The sequence below is a fragment of the Mustela erminea genome, chromosome 19 (genome assembly GCF_009829155.1).
Source record: "Mustela erminea isolate mMusErm1 chromosome 19, mMusErm1.Pri, whole genome shotgun sequence".
Lineage (NCBI taxonomy): Eukaryota > Metazoa > Chordata > Mammalia > Carnivora > Mustelidae > Mustela > Mustela erminea.
The window spans coordinates 44,022,091-44,040,845 of NC_045632.1; the positions used below are offsets into that span (position 1 = coordinate 44,022,091).

The 18,755-nt window shown below is 52.0% G+C and overlaps 2 protein-coding genes across 5 annotated transcripts in view; both read left to right on the forward strand.

Moving 5' to 3' along the window:
• Window positions 1–1,974, forward strand: part of TANGO6 (transport and golgi organization 6 homolog) — a 189,551-nt gene extending 187,577 nt beyond the window's left edge. The window contains exon 21 of the mRNA XM_032324977.1: window positions 1,619–1,974. The gene's annotated coding sequence lies outside the window, so the exon portion shown is untranslated. The remainder of the gene's footprint in view (window positions 1–1,618) is intronic.
• Window positions 1–18,755, forward strand: part of HAS3 (hyaluronan synthase 3) — a 28,115-nt gene that overhangs the window by 4,910 nt on the left and 4,450 nt on the right. Inside the window, exons 2-4 of one of the 4 annotated variants that reach the window (XM_032324980.1) lie at window positions 10,101–10,204; window positions 14,169–14,810; window positions 18,238–18,339. In XM_032324980.1, the coding sequence (XP_032180871.1) occupies window positions 10,101–10,204; window positions 14,169–14,810; window positions 18,238–18,339 (848 nt within the window). Of the gene's footprint in view, window positions 1–10,100; window positions 10,205–10,225; window positions 10,781–10,829; window positions 11,127–14,168; window positions 14,811–18,237; window positions 18,340–18,755 lie in introns of those variants that run through there. The other 3 variants (XM_032324981.1, XM_032324983.1, XM_032324984.1) reach the window with 3 other exon arrangements.

Below are 18,755 nucleotides of genomic sequence, written 5' to 3' on the forward strand. Positions count from 1 at the left end.
GGATTGAACCATAAATAGTGTCCCATATATTTTTTTTCTTAGTTTTATGTCTTTACGAGACTCTGTCCTGTCACTACTCACAGCTCCCTGTCCTTTGTGATGGCACATGTCTCCTGCAGTGTAGATGAGCTACAGCGGGTATAGACATTTGTTTCTTGATGGTCCATTGAGCTGTTTCTAATTTCCAGTGATTCTTCAGGAACTCTCAGCGTACCTCTTTGCATACTGAAGCGTTTTTACAGGATAGGTCCTAAGAGGTCTAAATGTTGGATCATGCTGCTTTGAACATTGTTAGTTTTTGTTTTTAAGATTTTATTTTTAAGTAATCTTCACAACCAGTGTGGGGCTCAAACTCACAACCCCAAGATCAGGCGTTGCATGCTGTACCTCCTGAGCCAGTCAGGTGCCTGGCTTTGGACATTTTTAAATGTTTGTACCACCATGTCCACCAGAAAGTGTGTGCTGATCTACATTCCCCTCTCCTGAGTCGGCATTGCTCTAATACCCATGAGATACCAGTTCACTCTCCACAGCAGAAGTGTGGAGACCATGCTCTAAACAATTTAAGGACTGGGCAAGCCACAGGGGCTGGAGTGTTCAGTATACCCAAACCACCGATGGCGGCACAACGATACACTTTGCAGGTATACTCACCAGCTTATTAGGACTCTCCTGGAAAGAAATCCTGAGCCTCTACAGGTCTGCTAAAAAGGATTCTTGCCAGAGTCGCCTGGCAGGCTCTGTTGGTAGAGGACCTGCCTCTTGATCTAGGGGCTGTGAGTTGAAGCCCCAGGCTGGGCATACAGCCTACTAAAAACCAGAAATTATTTTTACTGGACTCTCAGTTCTGAGACTATACCCTGGGTGTTTGGGGATGCCCTCTCAAGGGGTTTGCAGTGTCCCCAGGATAGGGACCACGTTTCCCAAGCCAGATTGAGGACACTGGGTCTGACGGCCCTTCAGAGCATCAAGTTCATCTTGTAACGTGCAGAGCAAATGACATCCGCACATTCCACATCACGGAACAGCATCCTCATGCTGTGAAGAGTTTATTGTGCTCTTCTGTGCGTTTGAGATCTATTAATCCACTAAATCCTCCCACCTGGCCTGTGATGTAGGTATTATTATTATCCCTGTTTTACAGATGGGAAAAGTGAGGCACCCAAGAGGCTAATTACTCACCCTAGATTACATACCCAGTGATAAGTAGCTAAACCAGTATTTGGACCCAGGCAGTCTGGCTCCCGAAGCTGGGCTTTTAACCACTGTGTTTGCTATTCCCCATAGAGTATCTATTTCCAGATCGTGAAAGGAAAAAAAAAAAAAGTGTTCTTAATGTAAGTGAGGACCAGGAGAGTGGTTCCCTGTTTGTTTAAATGGACGACTTATGTCAAGCGAAACATCAGCCGTGATTCCCTCTGAGCAGTGTCCTCGCACACCAAACCCAGGCTCAGACACCAGAATTTGTTCTGTGTCTCGTGTTTGACCTCTTTGTTGACCCAGCAAGTAGAGATGGGATCTGCTAAAACTCCCCAGCCCTCCTGCTCTTATACTTGAACAGCTGTCATAACTTGCTTGTCTAAAGGCGTGTTCTTCTTCCTGGGGGTGGCAAAGGTAGCAGACACCCAAGATGGCCAGGATGCGTACAGCACAGGAAGTATGGAAAGTCTTCCCATAGATCCAATCACAGCCCAGATACATCCCCTTTGAAGGTTTGTGGTTGTTTTGGTTTGGCTTCTTTTACCCTTTCATCTCCTGGAAGCAGGGCGTCAGTTCTCAGATTGCCTGTTCAGAATGATCACAATGGATCGTTTTAAACTGTGATCTGTTGCGTCTGTATTTCTTGCTTGTATACATTGATAGCTCTATTCCATACCCTCCCTCGAGAGAAAAAAAAAAAAAAATGAGACCGGAATGAACAGCCCTCTGTTGCAGAAGGGAGAAATAAGGTCCAGACGCGCAAGTTTTTGCAAACGGGAAAAGACAGGGGAAGGGGAGATGTGAGTGCACAAGGGCAGAGAACCTTGTTCTTCTGTTCCCTAGTTCTTAGGCTCAGCCTGTCGGCCAACGGCCAACGCCTGCCTCCCCCCAAGAGCAGCAGAGGGAGAGCTGTGGGTGTCAGCAGAGGGCAGTTTGCAGGGAGCTCCCGAGCCTCAGGAGCGCCCTCTCTGCCACGGAGCTGTGGAAATCGGCGGGGGCCTTTAAGTGGCTTATTAAATGATGTAAGATTTAATCTTCACTCTCTGCCTTGGAACTGAAGCCTGCTCTGAACGGTGCCTGGGTGGGGCTTTTCTGATGCACAGCCCCAGTCATCGAACGCGGACGTAGCCTGGCGCTGGGGAGCACAAAGCCACCTGCTCTGCACGGGCAGAGTCTCTAGAGCTTGAACAGTCGTCTCCGCCCTCCCCCACCCCAACATACAACACACCTTTATTAGACCACACAGCACTTTCAAAACTTCAGATCCTGTGGTGACCATATTAATCCAAGGGAAGGGCCAGCCTGAAATTAGGCTGTTTTTGCTGAAAGCATGGTGGTGCTGATGCCTCAGAGAGCTGTGGGGGCGGGGGGCGGGGTTGGTCAGCGAACTCCCCCAAAGAAACTGTGAGCATCAGAGTTGAAGGCTGCAGCGTCATCCACATAGGTATTTCTCCCCGGCCAAGGCCAGGACCAAGGGAGAGATATGGTCATGGGGACTCCATGCTCCAAAAGAGAGCAATGCAGATCCTTTACCCTAACCCATCCTTTGGGTAGGAAAAGCCCCCAAAGTGCAGAAGTTCTTTTGTTTAGAAACTGGAAGGTAATCCAAGTCCGGTTTTGGCAGCTGTGTCCTTCCATTGACAAGGGCTGGCTGGCTTCCCCACACCCCCCAGTTGTCCTCGAAAAGGCAGACAGCACCTTTGCCAACAAAGAGACGACGTCAATCCAGTTCCAGGTATATTGCCGAGTTGTGGGGACTGATCTGCCCATCTGGTCCTGACCTCTTCTGTGTGTGTTCTCCCTTTCTCCTTTTCCTTTTTTCCTTCGGGCTTGGTAGCTCATTCGTTCACTGTTCAGTTTTTAAGGCCAGTTAATTCGGACAGGGGTGGCAGAGGAAGACGGTGCTGGAGGAAAACGGACAGATACTTCCACGCTCTGGAGCTTGCCTCCGGGGTTGGCTGGCTCTCCGCAGTCCTCTGGGAGCCAGCGACGCGCTTGCAGATCTCAGCTCATGAGCATCCTCAGGATGTGTTCGTTTTCAACCTTGGAAACTAGTAGAATCACCTAATGAATTAAAAAAAAAAAAAAATCAAGCCTGGGGCTCACCCCCAGTGATTCTATTGATCTGGGATAGGGTCCAGGCAGTCGTGTTTTGTGAAAAGCTCCAAGGTTTTAGAAGTCTAATGTGCAGCAGCCAGATACCAAAACCCCTGCATTAGTTTACCTCGCGAGAAAAGTGTGTGAGTATGTGTCTGTGTGTGTGTTAAGGGGGTGTCTAGCTAAGAACAAAATCTGATAGTAGGCCATGCTTCATTGGGGGAAGGGCATTCCCCATGAAGGAGTTGATGGAAACTGCCCCCACCCTTGGCTCTTCTCTAATTGGTTTTATGGAAGATCCATCTTTTGACCTCCTCTGTGACAATGACTAATGATGTGTTTCATCAAGGAAGAGGACTGAAGCAGAAATGCCAGCACATTGAAACACTGTTGTTGATGTTATTGTAACAAGAGCTCAGTGAATTTGGAACAAGATTACCTTAAGGGATCTGTTTCCCTCCTGCTGCTGATACAGTGGCGGGGAAGGTAGACTGGGACTGTGTTCTACTGAAGTCCAGAAAGTGGGTGTGTGCTTGTGTAACTGAGCAAGTGTGCACGTGTCCATTTTGGATACAATGAGTTTTGTGCGCACTGGAGGGGAGGGGTGGCGCGGGGGTGGGCGGGTACTTGATAACACCCAAAGCAGAACCTCTTCCTGGGGCTTCCTCTAGCCTCAGTGTAAAGCTGTTAACATCATCATTCTTGGAGATCCTTTTTTTTTTTTTTTTTTTCCAGGATAAGCATCCTTTCAGGGTCCACCTAGAGCCCATCTTCCCGTGCACCTCCCTCCCTTACCCAGGATCACCACGATCCTGGATGAGGGGATAAATGGGGCCTGACGCCTGCTGGGGTGTGCCACACAAGCCATGTGCCGTGGCTCCTAGCTATGCTGCCAGGAAGAAAACTTTTTATAATTCACTAAAGGTGCTAGATGAGCTAGTACAGCTATGCATACTTCTTCCTTCTCTGCTAAATTCTCTCAAAGGGAAGGATTTAAATAAAGCAAATTACTCATGTTTTGACTACCACTAATCCTGTCTATATCTTGGCCCTCCTGACTTGACTGTTCTTTCCTTTTTCCTTTTTTTTAAAGTAATTCCTATACTTAATGTGGGGCTCAAACTAACAACCCCGAGATCAAGAGTCAGCCCTGCTGAGCCAGCCAGGTGCCCCTTTACCGCTTTCTTTGCTGAGGTTTCCAAACCCTTTTTACTTGAACCCGTGTATAATATAGACTATACCGCACCTAGCCCCAGCTTAGGAGGAAATTGTATAAATTCAGGATTTATATCATTTTAAAGTACCTTTTTATTACAAAATTATTATATTGATAGAAAATAGGGAGACTACAGAGAGAAAGGCAAAGGGAGAAAAATCTATTGTTCCACTACCCCAGACAAGACCTGATCCTGATAATCTGAGTGAACTTCTCTCTTGCCTTTTAATTTATAGGATTTAAAAGAAAACAAGAACATAAATGTAGTCATTCATACATAACAAGTTTGTATCCTGCCTTTTTTAGTTAACCTTGCATCATAAGCATTTCAGCAGATTCCTATGTTCTCTTCATGAGCATAATTCTTAGTGGCTGCACAATATCCCAACAGGAAGGAGATTATGGTTGAAAATTGTCTTCTGGATTTTTTTTTTTCCCCCTGCATTCACCTAGGAGAAGGAGAGAGAGGAAAAATGGCCTGGAAGAGCTTTTGCTGTTCAGGATTCCAAGAAAACCATCTCCAGGTCTGGTTTGATACGCGGGGTTATCTTTCTGGTGTGCCCTCCTAATCCTGACCTTCCAGCCAGCATAAAAGAACCTCGCCCCTTAGTGGGCACTGTCTGCTCTGTCGCCAGCAGAGCAGAGGCCCCTTAATTTGAAATGAAAAAGATTCTTCCATCCAAGGAGGGAGAGAGAGAGCCTGGAGTTAAAATCTCACCATTGTAACTGCGGTACCGAAAAGTTCTTACACCTGCTTCGTCAAACAGAGCCCCCAGAAAGGGTACTGATTACAGAGTACTTGTCTGTAAGAGGGGCAAGTTATGAAAGGATAACTTTGTTGGGTCATAGCTGCCTTGCTGTCGTCAAGGCACATACTTTCCACTTGGAATTATGTATTAACTAGTGTTGCAGATTAAGCTGCCTTGAAGAGGAAGCCCTGTTTAGTCAGCTGGGGGGACAAAACCTGCTATTCTTTGGAGGCCAGTTTAAATTCACCGTCATTAGCTTCAAGAGGTCTTGATTATGGTCAGCACAGAGAAGTTGATGGGATGGAGCCTGGAGCGCTGGCTTGGCTGCCATCCCCCAGTCTCCTCTGCTTCGCTGGAAGCCCTGGGCTGCACGCCATCGAGGAGCACTGAAGCGTGAGGTCAGAGGCTGAGGGGGCCACTGTGGCGCTAGAAGGCCCCTCTGCCCCCGCCCTGCTCCGTCACTCGCTAGGAGAGCAGCGGAGCAGCACCTGACTCCTGGCAGGCTTGTCCCGCAGCTTCAAGCCCCAGCCGTGACAAGGGACGCTGGATGGCAGACTCCTCTTGGTGCGAGGTGTTTGAGCCCTTCACAAGTTCGGATTTGAAGAGTGGCAGAAAGGTGAAATCTTTGTTGGTGGACCTGTCGGCTTCAGTTACCTCAAACCCACCAAAGCTTGGAGAATGGCCCTTTGAACACCCCAAACGACAGAAGTCTCTTTCTCTTGATGATCCCCTCATCTCCGCCCTCACTTGTGCCCAAGAGAGTGACAGCACTTGCCTGCAGGGACACTTCCTGAGGACAGCACCAACAGTGCCCGCCGCCCTTGCACCCCTTTGCTCTGGCTTATTGGCTTGTTAACACACCTCCGATACCTGTTCCCACTCCTGAGCCCCCAAAACCGCAGCTCAGCTGTCCCCAGACAATACGTGTAACTTACTCCCACCTTGCACGGACTTCAAGAATTCTCCATCACTGCCACATAAAATGCAAGCTCCTCATTCAGTCACTCAAGGCTCCAGAATCTGTCCTTAGCATCCTCCTCCTCAGCAGCTACAACTCGTCAGGCCCGCCTTGGAGCAGGTACCGTTGCAAGTTCTTCACTGTACATTTTTTTTTTTAAGATTAATTAAATTTATTTCAGAGAGAGAGTGGGAGCAGGGGGAGGGCAGAGAGAGAGGCTGAGAGAGAATCTCAAGCAGATTCCCCACAGAGTGCAGAGCCTGAGCTGGGGTTAGGGGCTCTGCACTGGGCTCGATCTCATGAGGAAGTTCCCCCTACCGGAGATCATGACCTGAGCTGAAACTGAGTTGGCCCCTCAACCAGTGGAGCCACCCAAGCCTCCCTACCTACTCTTGTTCTTAAAGCTCTTCTTCCCATCTAGAATGTTCTTGTCTTTCTACATAGTCAGCTCAAGTTCTCCAGGGAACTCTGCTCAGCCCCCTCCAGCTCACAGAGATCTCTTTCCTGAAATCCTCAAATTGTTCTAGCTGGATTCTCTCATCAACATCTAAATATAAACTGCCACTTCTCAAGGTATTTGTCTTCAAAATGGATGACTGTCTAGGTGGCAGGGACCAGCCCGAGACTTCCTGGTGCCAAAGCATCATTCCCTTCTCGGGGCTGGTGTTCAGTGTTTGTCAAATGGATGTTGGAATGCAACACACATTTTCTATTGCTGAGCTGAATAGGGAGGCTTTATCCTTCGGAACCGATGTAAGAGCCAGTTCAGCAACATCTGAATTCATGTTTTTAAGTGAGTGGGTGTGGAATTAGTCCTATTCTTCAATCCCCAGTGGAAAGCAGAGATAACCTTGAGCTTTATTGTATCAGCCCCTTAAAGATTCGCCTGCCCTCCTCCCCTGGAAGAGAAGAATGCAAATAGGGCACCGCAAACTGGCTGTTAATTACAGGCAAATCCTTCCTAGCACAGGCTGGCCACAAAGGTAAAGATTCTTCTTGCCATCTGATAATACAGGGTCGCTGGCTCTGCAGATCAGAAAAAGAGAATTTGCTTCTCAGGGGAAGCCAGTCAGGGGGCCAAGCCAATGATGTTGCACCTGGACCTGCTGTTCATTTAGGAGTTTTTAATTGACTAGCCCACCGCCTATAAAACTCCCTGGAGCCACCTGAGTGAGATAGACAATAAGCCCGTGGGACAAAGTTGAAGCCTTAGAAATTAACTAGGCATGAGATGTTCCTGGAACAACCTCAGGAAGCTTGCTCCCAGAGAAGTCATGATGCTGTTGTGTTGAGGACAGACAGGATCTTTCCCAACTGGCTGCTCCATTCTCTCAGCTTCTAAACAGGTCACTTATAAGCAGTCAGTGGGCTGTGTATGACTCACAGACACATTTTGCCTGGCCTGTGGGCTGTTTTTTTTTTTTTTTTTTTTTTTCCTTCCCAACATGTGAATTAGTTGCCAACACTAAAAAATAAGGAGATTCCACATAAAAACCTGGATTTCTGGGGCACCTGGGTGGCTGACTTAATTTTGGCTCAGGTCATGATCCTGGGGTCCTGGGATGGAGTTCCTCCTTGTCCAGCTCCCTGCTCAGCAGGGAGTCTGTTTCTGTCTCCCTTAGCCCCTCCCCCTGCTTGCATGCTCTCTCTCTCCCCCTCTAAAATAAGACTTTAAAAAAAAAATTATTTATTTATTTATTTATTTATTTGAGAGAGAGAGTGAGAGAGAGCATGAGAGGGGAGAAGGTCAGTGGAAGAAACAGCCTCCCCATGGAGCTGGGAGCCCGATGTGGGACTCGATCCCAGATCACAATCTGAGCCGAATGCAGTGGCTTCACTGAACCACCCAGGCACCCCTAAAATAAAACTTTTTAAAAAGAAATTGGATTTCTGGGCGCCTGGGTATCTCAGTCAGTTGAGTGTCTGCCTTCAGCTCAGGTTGTGATCTCAGGGTTCTGAAATCTAGCCCCGCATCGCATTGGGCTTACTGCTCAGCAGGGGAGTCTGCTTTTCTTCCCCCCACAGCCCCACCTCCAGCTGGTGCTCTCTATCTATATATCTGGATTTCTGATTTCTCTTGACAACAGGGTACCTGCACCCTTCTTACAGGGACATCTTCAAATGGGATATTCACTCCCATCAGGCTGATTCATTCATTTTTGTCCCCCCACCCCAAGACCCTGCTTGTTTTCCCTGATCTAAAATGTTGCAGATTTCAGATTTGGGTGGGAGGTGGGATCAGATAGCTCTTCCAGTGTCTGGCTCTGTGATGATGCCCCTGGATGTGGAGGAGGTGGATCAGGGCTCTAGGGGAGTCCATCGTGCATTGGAGGCAAGGTGCTTTTCAGTGACACTGATCTCTGAATTTCTGGTCACCGAGGATCACATCCTGGAGGAATGAGCTTGTAGAATCCAGAACACTGGCAAACAGATGCCGTCCTCTGGTTGAGGATAACCGGAGTTAATTTTTACTGAGCACCTGCTCTCAGCCAGTGTCCTCAATTCTTGTAACAACCCTGTCAAATACACAGTCCCATTTTTGGGAGGAAGACACTGAGGTTAGTGCCACACAGCTAGTGGCAGAACTGACTCCAAAGCCTTCCTCTTAACCAAAGCTGCCTCTCTCCACCTATGTGTTATTAGCTCTTCTTAGGGCCCATCTCAGGTTCAAAACATATTCCCATTGTGGATTCAATACTAGTTTTTAAAAACACACACACACACAAAGGATTCTTTTTTTTTTAAAGATTTTATTCATTTATTTTACAGAGAGAAATCACAAGTAGATGGAGAGGCAGGCAGAGAGAGAGAGAGAGAGGAAAGCAGGCTCCCTGCTGAGCAGAGAGCCCGATGCGGGGCTCGATCCCAGGACCCTGAGATCATGACCTGAGCCGAAGGCAGCGGCTTAACCCACTGAGCCACCCAGGCGCCCCCACACAAAGGATTCTTAAACCATATAGTGTATTAGTGATGATTTTCTCAAGCCAAAGCAAGAAATGATTTGATTTCTGTACTGCAAGATGTGACGGGGTGAAGCAGGTGTCTTTGCCAGGGGTTTTTGTGTGCCTGAGGAACTCAGCAATGAGCATGAGTAAGGGTGGGCAGGCAAGTCCCTGAACCCCTAAGATTTCTTTGTTTCCTTTTTTTTTTAAGATTATATTTATTTATTAGAGAGAGAGCGTAGGCACATGAGTAGGGGTGGGGGTCGAGGGAGAAGCAGACTCCCTGCTGAGTGGGGAGTCCCAGATCATGGACTGGAGTAGAAGGCAGAGGCTTAACTGCCTGAGCCATCCAGGTGCCCCAGCCCCTAAGATTTCTAAGAGGAGCAGCTTATAGACTGCAACTAATGTTGCTATAAATTTGTTGCAGCTTGGGAAGAAGTGATGGAAATTATCTTTGTGTGTTTGGAGGACATGTAAATTCATTTTTTACTAGTCTTTATCTCTTCAAGTTTTTCCGAGATTTAGGAATCGGGGTCTAATTCAACTGCTTCTAAACTTGCTCTGCTGACAACTCCCCTACCTCTCCCTGACCCCACCCCATTTCATCCAAGTCCAGCAGCAGCTTTTGGGGTCCTGGAAACTACTGGCTGTAAGGTCAGTTGGGGATTTAGGAGGTTACGGATGTCGGAAATAAAGGTGTAAGAAAAGGGGAGGAGGAGTTGGTTTTGGCTTTAAGACACAGAAACTTCCAAGGTTCCTGCAAAACCATTTGGAGCTTTTGCAAACCCTTAAAGTCATCAGCGCCCCACTGCGGAATCTAAAGCTAAGCTTGTCACAATTGTTAACACCTTCTTGGAACAGTCTTTTTATATTTGACAATTACTCTTATGAGTTTTTTTTTTTTTCTTCTTCTTCTTTTTTCTTTTTTTTTCGGGCAGGAAGGTTCTGCTGTCTTGGTTTTAGGGAGTACCCTATACAGCGAACAGCCCCTCCGCGTGCCGCAGTCGGGGGAAGATTTCCATCGCCTCGGAGGTTTTGCAGAGTGAGTAGATTTCAAGCCGGGAGCGAGGGTGGCGGAATGGAGAGATGGAGTTAACAGTTTTGGAAGTCCCTATGGGTTATATTGAAAGTTAACAAGGCTCCAGGTTCCAGGTTGAGCACAATGACCGCCTCCTCCTGGGCAGCTGGCCCCGGGGCAAGCGCGGAGGAGCTCGTCCTCTGGCCGCCTTGGGAGAACCCACCTTCCCCGGGCGCAGAGACCGGCTGGAGCCGCGTGCACGCGGGTCCCCGCGTCCCGCCGAGCGCCGGCCGCTTATAGCTCCCTCCGACTGAGCCAATAAGGGGGTGCCCCTCGCGGCCCTCGGGGGGGGCCCTCCCACTCTTCCCAACTTTCCTGGCCCTAGGGCCGGAGGAGGGCGCCTCTCCCGGCGGGGACGCGCTCGGTACTTAAAGGCGGCTCCGTGGGGCCGGCGCTCGTCAGTCGGAGCGCGCGGCGGCGGCGGCGGTGCACCGGGGCGAGAGAGGCGCGGCGAGGCGCGGCGGCGGAAAGGAGCGGGAGGAGGGGCATGGAGCCGCCGCGGGCCTGCTGAGCACCGGAGCGCGGGCAGCCGGCGGCACGGTGAGCGCGGGCCCGGCCAGCCGGCCACATCGGAGGGGCGGGCCGCGCCGCGGCGCGCGGGGGCTGCGCCGGGCTCCAGGGGTGCCGCTGGCCGAGCCCGGCGGACCCCTACCGGCTACTCCCTCCCGCCCTCAGCCTCTGCGGGCTCTGCGTCCGGCGCCGGGAGGCCGGCTGAGGGCTGCGGTGTCTCCAGGCTTCACCGCGGTGGTTCCTGCAGCCCCCTCCCCACTGACCCCTCCTCCCTTTCTTCCTCCATCCTCTCCTCCTCCAGCCTCGCCTCCCTTCCTCCCTTGCGGCTTCTGTTTTGTGAATGGATTAGGGGGCGGACGACTGTGCGGGGCACGAGGTTGGTCGGAGTCTCTCCCTCCCCCACTCCCGCCCCGCGGTTCGCACCTGTCCGGCACCAAGATGACGGGCTCTCTGGGCCCTGCGGGTCAGCCGGGCCACGGCCGCATGTATCTGCGGGCCCGGCCTCCCCTTCCCTAGCGGGCTCGGAGGGACCGGGAGGGCGGCCGGCCGGCCAGGCGCAAGGGGAAAAGCCCCAGCCCCCGTGCGCAAGTTTCCATCCCGCCGCGTGTGGGCCCCGTAGCAGGGCACACCTGTCAGCTGGAGAGGCTGCACAGTGGCAACCCCGCAAAGTTTCGGGTGTAGATTGGCGGCGTGCGTCCTTGGCTGAGGGTTTTCTCCTTCAGTCACCTGGGGGGAGGTTTCTTAGGGAGCGCCCCCCAACGTAGTGTCCTTGAAGCCGGGTGCGCATTACCTACGGGGACCGAGGTCTAGCGGATCTCTTCTGAACGAAATGGGGGTGGGTGAGAGGTGGTCGAGGTTCCCCTCTCCCCGCTTGAGGTGGCATGGCCCCCTCTCTGGGCAGGGGCGCCTCTGCCAGAGCCCGCACCAGCACCTAATTGCTCGTGGGGTTTTGGCTGCGGGACATTTTTGGTCCTCGGTGGGGTACGGGGTCCCAGGGTAGTGCCTCCAATTCGTGTGCGGGGTTGGGGGTCCTGCCCGGGAGAGGACGGGGCCGACGACACCGGAGATGCTGCCTTTGTCTGCAGGCACACTTTGCCAAGGTGGCTGGGGCCCAGAGGAGATGAGCAGGGCCTGGTCCGACTGATTTTTTGGGTTTTCCGTTCCTTCCCCGCTGAGTCGTGGGAAACCGGCACGTGGGTGTGGCCGGCGCCGCCTTTGCCAGAAGGCGAGGCTCAGGCGGGGGTGAGAAGCCTGGCGAGTGCCTTCCCGGCTGCATTAACCTGGTGGGCACCGCCTCCGGCATTGCACCGAGGCGGGGCGCCAGCACCCGGCAGGTTGCCGGGCTGGCCTCAGCGGCCCCGGCCCTCTCCCAGAGCGCAGGTGGGCAGTGGTGTCCTGGGGCGCCCCTTTGGCATGTAAGGTCTAGAGGGCTACGGGGCAGGGGGCTCTCCTGGAGGGGGGTGCAGGGCCTCGGGGCCCCTGAGCCGCAGGCGCATTCGAGTGTGGGGAGCTACCAGGGAAGGCGGGGAGTCCTGCAGAGGAAGCAGGCTCCCAGGAATGGCGGGGCAGAGCGCCTGGAGGCCGAGCTTCCCGAAGCCGCGAGGCTGCCAACAGCACTTTCCGGACCGCAGCTGCTGGAATGCTGCTGCTGCCTGAATCTCAGACCGACTTAGGCAGTGGCTACGCGTTCCTCGCCTATCCTGTGTGGCAGGTGGTAGGGGCACAGGCACTGTTCCCCTGGCAAGAAGGTGCATTTGTGTTGGAGCGGGGCTCAAGGGTTGGTTCCAGTAAGACCTAGAGCTGGGGCTGGCTTGGAAGCGAGACCCCCTGTTGGCTGTAGAGGGTGGGTGGGTAGCATTGGAAATGGGAATCTTCAGATCAGGCAGGTGGCAAAGAAAGGGGATGGGGGGGAAGGCATGGGTCAGAATGAGGAGTGGGGAGCTGTCCTCATCAGCCCCTCCTCTCTTCCCCAATTAGCCTTCCAACTTGGGTAGTTCTTCAGAGCAGGAAGTGCTTCTAATTACAGGGAAAGTATTTATTTACCTGAGCCCTATGGAGCAAGAAACCATTAGAACCCTCCCTTGCGGGGACCCAAAGTCTCAGACCACTTGGGCGAGGTCAAGCAGTCAGGAGGGAAGAGAGCTGTGTCTCAAGCACTCAAGTCTTCAGTGCTGAGTACTAAGCTCTTTTCCTCAGGGCAGATGCGGCACTAAGGCCTGAGTGCAGATGGAGTCTGGCAGCATTGCCAGGTGGACCAGCACGGAGCTGCCATGCGGGCACTAGGACCAAGTGGATGGGGCATACCAGCAGCCACTCTCCCAGGCTGCTGCAGTGGTGGCTGCAGTTCCCTCTGGTGCCCTGACCGCTGGGTTTCCAGGAGAGCTGCCCACACTCCAGCTCTCATTTCCTCTTTTCCTCTGCTTTTCCCGGTTGCTTTCCCTTTCTTTCCTGCCTCTACAGTAAATGAGAAAAAGGTGACATAGCAGAGAACACAGGGCAACTTTCTCTTAGTGATTTTGCTGTTTCAAGAGAGAGAAGTTCCTCCCCCCTCCCTTATGTTTCCTGCTGTTTCTCACCTTTTCCTCCCCCACTTTGTTCATGGGCCTCATGGGTGGCTGTGCTTTACTTCCCCTCCCTCTGTGTAGGACCCTGGTGGGTACAGAGCAGGTAGAAGCTCTTGGCCAGGGGCGCCTGGGTGGCTCAGTGGGTTAAGCCTCTGCCTTCAGCCTCAGGTCATGATCCCAGGGTCCTGGGATCCAGCCCACCCCCGCCCCCATCTCTCTGCTCAGCAGGGAGCCTGACTCTCCCTCTCTCTGCCTGCTTGTGATCTCTCTCTCTGTGTCAAATAAATAAAGAAAATCTTTTAAAAAAGCAGCAGCAGCTCTTGGCTACTGGCTGCCTCCCTGGTCACCCCCCAGTTTCCCCTCCCTGGCCCTGCATGTGCTCAGAGCTGCCTGGGGCCTCGGAGTCATCCTTCCTGAAGGTCGCCTAGAAGAGCTTTGGGTCAGGCAGATCCCAGGATCGCTGTCCACCAGGTGGGGATCAGATAGCTCTTTCTGGGTTTGGTCTAACAAGAAAATCTGCTACTCGAAACGCTTTACATATGTAATCCATTTCACCCTCAAAGATGCTACAAGGTTAGTGCTGCAGTCCCCGGTTCACAGATGAATGAACTAAGGGGCAGAGCAGAGGCACAGAGAGAGTAAGTGGCAGAGCTGGCATTCGAACCCTGGGGGCCTGGCTTCCGAGTCAGCATACAGTCTTCGTCCCGCTCAGTCGGTGGCAATGGTTTCAATGAGTGGGTCCTTTCCCCTGTTCTGGGCCTGGCCCAGAGAACATGCTCCTGCTCCCACTGACTGGAAATGCTGCCTTCTGCTGCCTTCCGCCTGACTCCACGCCTCCCTCTGTCTCCCTCCAGATGCCGGTGCAGCTAACGACAGCCCTGCGTGTGGTGGGCACCAGCCTGTTTGCCCTGGCGGTGCTGGGCGGCATCCTGGCAGCTTATGTGACAGGCTACCAGTTCATTCACACGGAAAAGCACTACCTGTCTTTCGGCCTGTATGGGGCCATCCTGGGCCTGCATCTGCTCATCCAGAGCCTGTTCGCCTTCCTGGAGCACCGGCGGATGCGGCGGGCTGGCCGGCCGCTCAAACTCCCGGTGCCGTCGCGGTCGCGGCGCTCGGTGGCACTCTGCATCGCCGCCTACCAGGAGGACCCTGACTACCTGCGCAAGTGCCTGCGCTCAGCCCAGCGCATCGCCTTCGCTGACCTCAAGGTGGTTATGGTGGTGGATGGCAATCGCCAGGAGGATGCCTACATGCTGGACATCTTCCACGAGGTGCTAGGGGGCACTGAGCAAGCTGGTTTCTTCGTGTGGCGCAGCAACTTTCATGAGGCGGGGGATGGGGAGACAGAGGCCAGCCTGCAGGAGGGCATGGACCGCGTGCGGGATGTGGTGCGAGGCAGCACCTTTTCGTGCATCATGCAGAAATGGGGAGGCAAGCGAGAGGTCATGTACACGGCTTTCAAGGCTCTTGGCGATTCAGTGGACTACATCCAGGTAAGCGCACCTTTACCAGAAGGGTGTGCATGTGTCCGGCAGGCTGGGCGTACTGGGCAGGGATTTTAGGTCCGGTTGAGGTCCTTTGTCCTTTGTGTTGTGTGCATCCTTCGTCTGAACTTCAGAGGGCACTGAGGGCAATGCTGCTCTGAATAGCAGTCCTGGGGTCATAAAGACCAGGGATGGAATCCTGGTTCTTCTCTACCTACCTGTGGGACTTAGTGTGCATCTCTGGCCTGGTATCCCAGTACTAATAAGAGCTACCAAGTGGATAGACCTAATTCATACCATGCACTATTGTAGGCACTTCATACATATTAGTTCTTTTTTTTTTTTTTAAATATTTTATTTATTTATTTATTTGAGAGAGAGACAGTGAGAGAGAGCATGAGCGAGGAGAAGGTCAGAGAGAGAAGCAGACTCCCCATGGAGCTGGGGGCCCGATGCGGGACTCGATCTCGGGACTCTGGCATCATGACCTGAGCTGAAGGCAGTCGTCCAACCAACTGAGCCACCCAGGCGTCCCTGTTTTTTTTTTTAAAGATTTTATTTATTTAACAGAGAGAGAGATCACAAGTAATCAGAGAAGCAGGCAGAGAGAGAGGAGGAAGCAGGCTCGCCGCTGAACAGAGAGCCTGATGCGGGGCTCTATCCCAGGAACCCGAGATCATGACCCGAGCTGAAGGCAGAGGCTTAACCCAATGAGCCACCCAGGCACCCCATATTAATTCTTTTTTTATTTTAAGATTTTATTTATCTGTCAGAGAGAGCACAAGCAAGGGGAGTGGCAGGCTGAGGGAGAACCAGGCTCCCCACTGAGCAAGGAGGTCGATGCACAGGACTCCACCCCAGGACCATGACCCGCGCCGAAGGCAGATGCTTGACCGACTGGCCTACCCAGGCATCCCTACATATTAGTCCTTTTAACCCTCATAATATTCCTAGAGGATAAATACTATTGCTACTTCCACTCACAGAAGATAAATCTGAAAGCCCTGAGAAGTTACGTAACTTGCCTAATGTCACACAGCAGTAAGGCGCAGAGGTGGGATTTGAGCCTAGGCAGTCTGACCATATCCATTCGGCCTTACCCTTGGTAACATGAGGAGAATCTGTCCCTAAGGAGTGTGGTAAGGAGCAGAAGAAATCATGCTCCAACTCACCCGACTGTTGTTTCAGTTCTGGGCCAGAGAGCCCTACTCTACCCAGTGTCACATTCGTGTTTTGAAGTGGAGGGACACAGCAGTGGCTCATCCCGCAGCTTAATCCTGCAGCAGTCCTTGGCACGGCTAGGACCCTGAACAGATTCTGCCCAGTTTCCAGTCAAGAAGGTCATTGACACCAGGCTGGAAATGTTATTAGGTTAACACAGCTCCCAAACTTTCAAATAACAAAACCTAGAAAGAACTAATGAAAAGCTCACACACTTCAGTACCAAGTAGAAACTGCACTGAGAACCCCAGTTTCCGGTCCAGCACCCACATGTCCACTGCTCTGTTGCATTTCTTGTCCGTACATGCCAGAGGGTCTTGCCCATCCTGTGAATGAATAATGGCTGTCATGGCAGCCCACCTGTGTGCCAGCTCCGTCTTGCTGGGGGCATGTGGAGTATATCGACATTGAATGTTCTCCACTGTACCCACCTAAAATTAGCTTGCCACCGGTGTTTTGGTTTGGGCTTTTTTGAAAGTTGCATCCTCAGATGAATTGGTACATTGGCCTTCTTCTGTCTTCCTAGGGCCTTATACGGAGGGATGCTGAGGCATTTGATTCTGCAGTTTATCTAGGATCACAAGGCCTCTGAAGCTTTCCTGGAGACTCAGCAGGCACAGGAAAAGCCCTTGAACCCTGGCACATGCTCAAGCCACAGGGACTTTGTCTACTCCCTTGTAGCACAGAATTCCCTAAACCTGCCACACATCTTCCTTTACGGATCATTTCCTGTGGATTCATTCTGGTGGATCAACAAATAGGCTCACACACCTGAGCCAGCCTTTTTCTTTATGGCTCTGGGCTTACTGCCTGGGGCAGCCTGGGGTTCAGCCCTGATTGGTGGCTTTCAGCCTGTCTTCCAATAGCCCTGCTGTGGGTGTGACAGGAGATAGCCCTGCTTCAACCAGTAGGGAAACCCAGGCGGACAAGAGCTCTAACTTCCCTACCCTGATATGTTAGAAAGACCACCCTGCAGTGAAGGAAGCTGAGCTGCGTGAAGAATGGGTTAGGGACAGGGCAGGAAGTAACCCTGAGACCAAAAGCACTGGAAAGCCTGGCCTGTTGGCTGAAGGGGCTGTGGGAGTCTGGCCTGAGGCTCTCAAGGCACCTTCTCCCAAGGTGTGCTGGTGGGGAGGTAGAAGGGAACAGGAGTGATGGCTTTATCTGGAGCCCTTTCAACATCTTGCTGCTTGTCTCTGGCCACCATATCTTCCAGCCTGGCAAGAGAAAACCCAACAAGGAAGGGGGCAGCCCCCTTCCTGCAGGCATTAGCAACTTTACTAAAAGGATTTTAGGCTTTTGCAAAGCAAGGTTTAGGCTCATCTGTGGATACTGTTGTTTGCTCTGTTGTTCTGCCAGTGATTATCTGGGCCTGGTCAACTCAGTAATATTCCAGGAAATAAGGAGTCAGCCAAAAGGGTAAGTGCTCATAGCTCAGGTTCAACTAATAAGGGAGCTACCTGTTAGAATCAGACCATGAGCCTCCTGAGGGAAGGTGGGCAAATGGGGAGGATGTGATCTAGGCTCTGGTTGGAGGCAGCTGTTCAGGGTGGCCAAGTGCTTTAAGGTGCCAGACTCAGGCTCCTGAGAAACCAGGTGAGAGCAGCCCTTGGACATACCATGCCCTGATCTTAGACACTTGGCCAAAAGCACACAGAGGGCCTTGCAGCGGTATTAGCGGGGTACCTAGGGCCGGGTGGATACATCCTTCACTTGTGTGCTCTGCGGGTTGTCCAGGAGATCAGCGGCTGAAACTGGGAAGACCATGTTAATCTAGGAGAGCACTTTGGGCAGCAGCCTCATGGCAAGAGCCATTTCTTGGCCTCAACTGGAGTGTCTGCTGAGCCGGGTCTAGCCACTGTACCTGACATCTGATTTCAGTGTGTACCTCCTTTTCCTCCAGGGAAATGTTCTGAGACCATTTTTGTGGAGCCTGGTCCTATAGAGGCTAAAAATGAGCCCAGCGCTAAGCATGTTTCCCTGACAGAGTCTCCAGGGTTTCTTTTGTCAGCCTAGTTGGCTGTCAATGTGGTATCTCAACTCTCCTTTTCCTTACTTTTTGTTATTCATCTGACCTATTCTATTTAGCATAGATTTCTTTGCTAGTGGTGGCAGTGAATCCTACAAAGGGTGGTTATGGCCCTGAAGAGGTGAGCAGCATGCGGTGGACACAGGCTGGAGGTCAAAATGGGCTGACCACACACTCCCTCCACAGGTGTGCGACTCTGACACCGTGCTGGATCCGGCCTGCACCATCGAGATGCTTCGAGTCCTGGAGGAGGACCCCCAAGTAGGGGGAGTTGGAGGAGATGTCCAAGTAAGCAGTAACGAGGGATTTCTGGGGGTGGGGTCCAGACTCTTTTCTGCTTCCTAATCCAATGGGTATGCCTGGGAAGTGAGCATCTTGACTATTATTTTGGAGGTGCGTGAGTTTGTGGTGTGTCAGGGCAGTGCATGTGTGTGTGTGGGGGGCCTCTTCTTGGATAGTTCTCACTAGTATCAAAAGGCACACTAGGTACCCAATCTCTTTTCTGGCCTTTTTCAACCTGAGGAAGAAGAAAATCACTGAACAGGTATGTAGCAGAGCCCATGCTGCTGGGAGGGGCTCGGTGTTCTGCGGCTACTGATCACAGAGGGTGCTTGTTGACCGTAGTGCAATGAGCACCTCCCAAGTGAGACCCTTGAGAAAGCCTTGTTCTTAGGGAACGGTTGCGCTGAATGGTGAGAAGGCAG